General features: G+C 51.6%; 1 protein-coding gene across 1 annotated transcript; it reads right to left on the minus strand.

The window, feature by feature from the left end:
• Positions 1-4,569: 4,569 nt before the first annotated feature.
• LOC142025844 (olfactory receptor 14J1-like) lies at positions 4,570-7,165 on the minus strand. Its single transcript, XM_075018521.1, has 2 exons — positions 7,108-7,165; positions 4,570-5,531 (listed from the first exon to the last, which is right to left on the minus strand). The coding sequence occupies exons 1-2, from the start codon at positions 7,163-7,165 to the stop codon at positions 4,570-4,572; spliced, it is 1,020 nt and encodes a 339-aa protein (XP_074874622.1).
• Between the last annotated feature and the right edge of the window lie 571 nt (positions 7,166-7,736).

Below are 7,736 nucleotides of genomic sequence, written 5' to 3' on the forward strand. Positions count from 1 at the left end.
TGCAAATCAAGCGCAGGGCCGGCACGAGAGCGTCTTTCATGCATCATTGGCCAAGAAGCACAGTGGCGGATCAAGTTTCCGAATGCAAAAATAGGCTTTTCACCGCTACCTGTCATACTTTGGAAAATACCCGACGGTACCACACACCTCCTCCTCCTGCTCCTCCTCCTTCTTCTTCTTTTGTGTGTGGTCAGTCCTGATTCTCATTCTTCACGTTCTCACTCTTCAGGATACAGGGACTGCTTGGCGTATTCCTGCTGCTACTTTCTGTAGCTCTGTGACTTGCCTTTGCCAGGCTGCAAAGGATGCTTTCTCAAGCTCAACTGAAGAATGCATCTGCCCGCTCCTGGCTACATGGGCACACGGTGTTAATGCTTGTGAGCATCAGCTCTGAAACAGACTCAGAAAAATAAAAATAATAGCCTGTTTCCACTTGTAACCTTTGTGTTCTGTGTCCCTCAAAGTGTTTTTGGAGCTGAAAACCCCCTGGCGTTTCAGGCCAATAACACTCTCATCAGTATTTGACTCATGGTGAGCACAGGGAACAGAGTATAATAGAACAGAACAGAAGAGACTAGACTAGACTAGACTAGACTAGTTCAGCTACAACCATCATCTAGTGCAACTACCCGACCATTTCAGGGCTGACCAAAAGTTCAAGCGTGGTATTAAGGGCGTTGTCCAAATGCCTCTTCAACACTGACAGGCATGGGGCATCCACCACCTCTCCAGGAAGCCTGTTTCAGGGTGTGACCACCCTCTTGGGAAAGAAACATGTCCTCACATCAAATCCGAACCTCCTCTGACAGTGTAGTAGCAAATGGCCCTTGGTGCGCTGGTAAGGAATGGTGAGGAAACCATGCATGATCTCTGCATCTCTGCAGAGTTCCTGCAGAGGGAACCAAAGCACCGTCTTTCACCTCTGGCATCACCACAACCAAAGGAATGTCTGTGGCATAAATGCCCTTATTTACATAGTCTGCAGGTACAGATCAATTTTGGCACCAACGTACAAAATGGCAAGGAGAGTACCTCTCTTAATCTTTCAGTACTCAAAATACTAAATCCTAAAGGAAAAGGAGACTTGCCAGGGTTGGAGGTAAGGTCTGAATATCTTCCCACAAGCTGAGGTAGGCAAATAATTCTCAGAGAGGTTCAAGTCACAAGTGAGCTCTGAAACTTTTTCCCTGTAGCTGAAGCGCGTTTTGTATCCCGTATAAACACGGCCAAGGGGTGTGTTTAATACAGCGGCTGCACAGCTTGGTTTCAGTGGGACAATGGGATGTGACGGTGACAGCAGCAACAGGCTACTTTGACAGTTTGGAAGAGCCTTGTGGCTTGTCACACAGCTGTGACAATTTTGGATTCAATGAGATGTGGTGGGACAGCTTGCCTGCATGGGGTTCTGCAGAGGAGGAAAACAGCCTCTGCTGGAGAGACTGGCAGGGAGGATGGGTATGGGGGATACCCCCTGTGTTGAGGGAATGCCCCCTGTGTTCTCCTCCTGTGGAGGAGGACAACCAGTGGTGGATGGGGATCAACTCCAGGGTTCCTTGAGCAAACTCAAGCACCCCTACAGAGACAGAGATGGGTCATTTGACCAGATCCCTGAACACAAGTATTGGTAGGCCATGAGCCCTGAGATTCCACTTTTTGATCCAGAGGAGTATGATGCCCCTTGAGGTGTCCTGGGATATCTCCTGACCCCTGTGGTGTTGTAGGCTGTGAGGAGAATCAGAACACCACCTCTGACTGGAGCAATTTCACTTTCAGTACTGACCTACAGGACAGATGGAGGGACTTCAGACCTTGCAGGCACTCTGCTGAAGGGTTACATCTTCAGAGATCCAAAATGAAGAGAATGGTGGTGTATCAGCATCCACCACATGAATATTTGGCCTGCTTTGAGCTTTTCTCCAGTTTCAGATCTGTCCCTTGACATTTCTTTGTAAAACAATTAGCTCCTCACACACACACACAAACACAGACACGCTTGAAATAAGGATGAAAGATAGAGAGCAGAAATGAATTAGGGGCAACATTGTCTGACAGGTGTTACCATGACAGGATAAGAAAGAGTTAGCAATGACAGAAAAAGCACTGTTCTAAAAACTGCCTGCCAGAGGCTAAATACTCTGAAAGCAAAGCTGTCTTGTCAAGTAAGAAGGAATGACAGGAGTAAAGGTCAAGAAATTACCTTTATCATCATCAAGAAGGAGAAGAAATTCTAGGGCATGGTACCGTTACTCTCTGTACTGAAAATAGAAAAAAGTCCACAACGTAGCTGCTAAGCCCCCACCCAGCTGATCACTCACTGCTCTCTCATGAGGAATGGGGAAACAACGGGAAGGGCAAAGTAAGAACAACTCAAGGGTCAAGATGAGGAGACTTGAATAGGTAAAGCAAAAGCTGTGCCCACAAGCAAAGGAAAACAAGGAATTCATTCACTGCTTCCTATTGGCAGGCAGGTGTTTAGTCATTTCCAGGAAAGCAGGGCTCTGTCACCAGTAAGAGTTATTGGGGAAGAGAAATGGTGTAAATCTAAATGTTCCCCCTCTTCCTTCTTCTTCCACCAGCTTTTATCTCTGAGCGTGACACCATAGGGGATGGGATATCCCTTTGGTCAGTTGGGGTCAGTCGTCCTGGCTGTGTCCCCTCATAACTTCTTGCCCACTCCCAGCCTACTCCCTGGCAGAGAAGCGTGAGGAATGGCAAAAGCCTTGGCCCTGTGCAAGCACTGTTCAGCAATAGCTAAAACAGAGGAGTGTATTCAACACTGGTTTGGTCACAAATCCCACACATGGAAGCGTACAGGCTGTTGTGAAGAAAATTACCTCCATCCCAGCCAGCCAGGGGAGGCTGGACTTCTTGGAAGGTGTGAGGATGATAAGAATGCAGAATTTGAGAGCGAGGGAAAAGGGAACCCGTAAATGAAAAATGAGGCCAGGGATGTCACTGGGACTGTTTGGGGTGCCTGTGATGCTGCCCTGTACCTGATGTGAATTATTTCCACAGTCAGAGGGAACCTGAGTGCTTTCCCTCATGTTGAGGACATGAAGGGTGAGGAATGAAAGTGCCATCCAGGCTGGAAGGGACCTTGCTAGATATCTGTAGAGAACACTACACTCAAAGCAGGCTCACACCAGGTTTCTCATGGCTTTATCCAGATGGGTCTGATAAACTGCAGGAATGGAGGCAGTGCAATCTCTGGGAAATGGCTTCCCATGTCTGACTGTCCTCACGTTGCAAAAGTTTCTCCCTACATTGAGCCTGACCCTCTCGTCTTTCAGCTCATTGCCTCCTGTGCTCCTGCCTTGCACCACAGTGTCTTCTTGGAAACCTCACCGTAGGCAAGGCATATCTGTTACACCCTCTGTGCAAAGCCCTCCACTCTGCAGCCTGAACAAGGCCAGCTCCCTCAGCCTCTCCTAGCAGGGCAAGTGCTCCAACACTCACCATCTCTGTGGCCCTCTGATGAACTTTTGTGGCTCTCCAGCTTGCCAGCGTCTCTCTGGCATTGTGAGGAACCAAAACCTGGGCAGGTATGCTGTTTGTGGTGTAACAAGTGCTGAGCAGAGGGAGATAATCACTTCCACTGGCTGTGCTTCTGCTCCTACAGCCCAGGATGTTGTTGGCCATCTTGGCTGATGGCTCCTCTTTTGCCTAATGTAACCCAGAGATCCGCAGACCCTTTCCTGCAGAGCTGCCACCCACCCAGGCAGTCCCTGTCCTATGTCAGGAACTCGAGCAGGGCCTGGCAAGAGGTCAGCGTGGATGAACAGGGACCCCCCTGACTTAGGAGGTCCAACACCAGAAGGAAGTGCAGGGAGGCTGGAGGGGGAACAGCCTGCCCAGGAGCAGACAGACACCTGGCCTGTGGGTGCGGGGATGGAGCCAGCAAAGCCAGAGCTCAGCAGTGGCTGGGAACGACCATGCATGGGGAGGGCACCCAGAAGGGCTTCTCTAAATGTGTTGTCAGCACAAGGAAGGCAGCTGAGGCAACCCTGGTCCCAGTGGCCAGTGGGGCAGGGGACAGAGTGACAAAGCCAGTGTAAATACAGCAATTCCTCAGAACCAAGATTCTCCCTCGAGACTCCTGCCACACAGCAGGACTGTGACCGAGCTGCCAGAGCACTCAGCCCTTACACAGAGCCAGGGGCTCAGAAGGAGAGTGTGGGAGTGGAAAGAGAGCAGCTCTGGGAAGACCAAGTGCTGGTGCTGCCTGGCAGTGCTGCTGTGCTGAGACTCTTTTCCCCTTGCCCTCTGCACAGAATCAATACCCTGCAGCTTCACCAAGATCTCAGAGGAAGGATCTCGGGTAAACAAGTCACTGCAGGGTCCTTTATTATGCTGAAATACAGAGAGAGCACTGTGCCTCATTTACACAGCCTCTGGGTCATATTCTACAGGTAGACAGTGAATTAGAAGTGGGATGAATAATAAAATTTCATTGTGCGCATTATCACTAGAAAAATGAAGAAAACACCACCGCCACCACAATGAAGAATCTTAGAAGACATGCTGGGCCTGTAATGAGTTACATTATGAATGCTCTGCAAAAGAAAACAATCAGTTAATTGCTTCTGAAAAGCACCCCTTCATCATTTTCCTCAGGGCATCCTTGATCTCCTGGTTCCTCATGCTGTAGAGGAGGGGGTTCATTGCTGGAGGCACCACCGAGTACAGAACTGCCACCACCAGATCGAGGGATGGGGAGGAGATGGAAGGGGGCTTCAAGTAGTCAAATACACCAGTGCTGATAAACAGGGAGACCACGGCCAGGTGAGGGAGGCACGTGGAAAAGGCTTTGTGGCGTCCCTGCTCAGAGGGGATCCTCAGCACGGCCCTGAAGATCTGCACATAGGAGAAAAGAATGAAAACAAAACAACCAAATGCTAAACAGGTACCTAGCACAAGAAGCCCAACTTCCCTGAGGTAGGAGCGTGAGCAGGAGAGCTTGAGGATGTGGGGGATTTCACAGAAGAACTGGCCCACAGCATTGCCTTGGCAGAGTGGTAGTGAAAATGTATTGGCCATGTGCAGGACAGCACTGAGAAACCCACTGCCCCAGGCAGCTGCTGCCATGTGGACACAAGCTCTGCTGCCCAGGAGGGTCCCGTAGTGCAGGGGTTGGCAGATGGCAACGTAGCGGTCGTAGGCCATGATGGTGAGGAGATAGAACTCTGCTGTAGCACAGAAAAAGAAAAAAAAGACCTGTGCAGCACATCCCCTGTAGGAGATGGCCCTGCTGTCCCACAGGGAGTTGGCCATGGATTTGGGGACAGTGGTGGAGATGGAGCCCAGGTCGAGGAGGGAGAGGTTGAGGAGGAAGAAGTACATGGGGGTGTGGAGGCGGTGGTCGCAGGCTACGGCAGTGATGATGAGGCCATTGCCCAGGAGGGCAGCCAGGTAGATGCCCAGGAAGAGCCAGAAGTGCACGAGCTGCAGCTGCCGTGTGTCTGCAAATGCCAGGAGGAGGAACTCGGTGCTGGAGCTGCTGTTGGACATTCGCTTCTTCTGGGCATGGGGCACTGTTCAAGAGGGTAAAGACAGTGACAAGTTAGAAGAGACTTCTCTGAGCTAAACCTAATGCATTTCTCATAGAAACACCACCGAAGCTGCCTCTCCTATTTCAGAAAGACCTTTGGCAGGTCCCTTTCTTGAGACATATGCTTGGTGCTGGCTGAGGGTGCCACTGGGAGCAGCGGGCTCTGCTGTGGGCTACAGAGGAGTCAGTCCTGACCTACAGCAAGAGGTAAATAGGAACATGGGGTCATCTTAGATTAAATCCATTTGTCATATCAAAGAGCTTTTCAGCATTGTCACTCCCACTTCAACCCAAACTGGGGTTTTTGTTTTGAGTATTTGTTCTGGTTTCCACATGTCACTTCAGGAGTGCTTTTGGCAGGGAAAGAAGCAAGTGTCCTAAAGATGGGGTATCCTGAAAGGAGAGTTTTGTCATTTGTATCACTGGGAGCCTGACGATTAGGAGGGGATTGAGATATTTTCCTCACATGGACAAATCTCTGAAATGCACCCAAATCCCCCCTCCCCATTACTCTCCAGTGACAAAAACAAGAGGAGCAGGGACAGGAGGACATAAATGGATAAACACTACAGACCTGCTGCCAATGGAGGCAGGAGAGGGACAGACGGTAGGGCATTTGATAATTTCTTCTCTTCAGGGCTGAGGCCACTGAGAAGGTGACTGAGTCCCCATGGCCATAAGGGCAGAGGCTCTGCTGGGTGGGAGAAAAGGCCACGGGTTTTCTCCAGTGATGGCAGGGAGGTGCCTGAATCCCTCCCTCCCATGGCATTTCTGGGAGCAGCTCCCTCTCTCTCCCTGCCCCTGTCTCTGCTGCCTGGAGCTGTCCCTGTCAGCAGCCGCTTCTCCATCCCCTTGTCACCTCCCTGTCCCTGCTCATAGACCCCAAACCACCCGCTGCATGCTCAGCTCTGCCCTGCAGACCCCTCCTGGCCGCTGGGAACTGCCCAGGGGCATCTCTGTGTGTGCAGGGGTTAAGGAGCACTTGAGAACAAGTCCTAAGAACAACTGGGGTCTCAGTGCCTTCTCCAGAGGGGAGAAACAAATTTTAGTCTCATACTGCAAAACCACTGACGAGGATGATAAAAATTCATAGCAAAGACTCCTTACCTTAAAGGTAAATGCTGCCTTGATGTTCTTCTCCAAAATCCATGCCTAAGCTTAAGCTGTGAGCAAACCTGACCCACGCAGCACCCTCTTGACAGCAGAAGCACCCTGCTCTGCCCTTCCAGGGGTCGTTTCCTTCACCCACACCTTCTCCCCACACTGTCATGGGGAGCTCCCTGCGCAGGCTGAGTGCTGACCCTGGCAGGCAGCAAAGTCCCTGCTCCACCACTCAGCCCCTGAAACACCAGGACCCTGCTCTGAAGGACAGCCCTGGGCACCCCTGCATGCACACCCGGCTTCACAGCCCTGCAGCTGGTGCCAGGAGAAGGCAGCCCTCATGCCCTGTCCCTCTGACAGGGCAGCAGGGAAGCCCTGCTCTGGAGCACACCCTTCTCCTCTACAACAGAGAAATGAAGGCAGTCCTGACTGAAAACTGAAGCTCTATTGCCCTGCACCCACAGACTCTCCATGCAGAGGGCTGTGAAGATTTCTCCCGCAGTGAGCTCTCAGCATCCTCCCACTCCACGCTGCCTTTAAGCTCTCTCTGCCTTGCAGGTCTCCTCTCGATGCCTGCAGGCAGTGCCCCCAGCCCTGCTCCTGGGCAGAGCTGTCTCTCTGCAGCGCTGCCTGCTTGCCAGGAGCTCCCTCTGTCCCAGGAGCCCAGCCCAGCTCAGCAGCAGAGGACCAGCCCAAGGCAGCACTTTCTCTGCCCCCTCTGGGCTCCCTCCAGGTGTCCCTGGGCCTCCAGGGGAACCTGCTGGGAAACAGGCTGAAGCAATCACTGATGTTCCCTCCCGCACCTGGGGAGAGACACTGCTTTCCAGCAGGGTCATTGCTCTGCTGAGAGACAGACTTGGGTCCAAGAATCAACTTTTCTGAGAATCAGAGAATCACTGAGGTTGGAAAAGACCCTTAAGATCACCAAGTCCAACCGTGAACCTAACACTAGCAAGTCCACCACTAAACCATGTCCCTAAACACCGTGTCTTTGAAATACCTCCACGTAGGGTCATTGAACCACTTCCCTGGGCAGCCTCTTTCCTGTGCCATCATTGGGCAGGACACGCAGACAGTCGCAGGCAGG

Source organism: Buteo buteo, chromosome 30, assembly GCF_964188355.1.
Source record: "Buteo buteo chromosome 30, bButBut1.hap1.1, whole genome shotgun sequence".
Classification (NCBI taxonomy): Eukaryota; Metazoa; Chordata; class Aves; order Accipitriformes; family Accipitridae; genus Buteo; species Buteo buteo.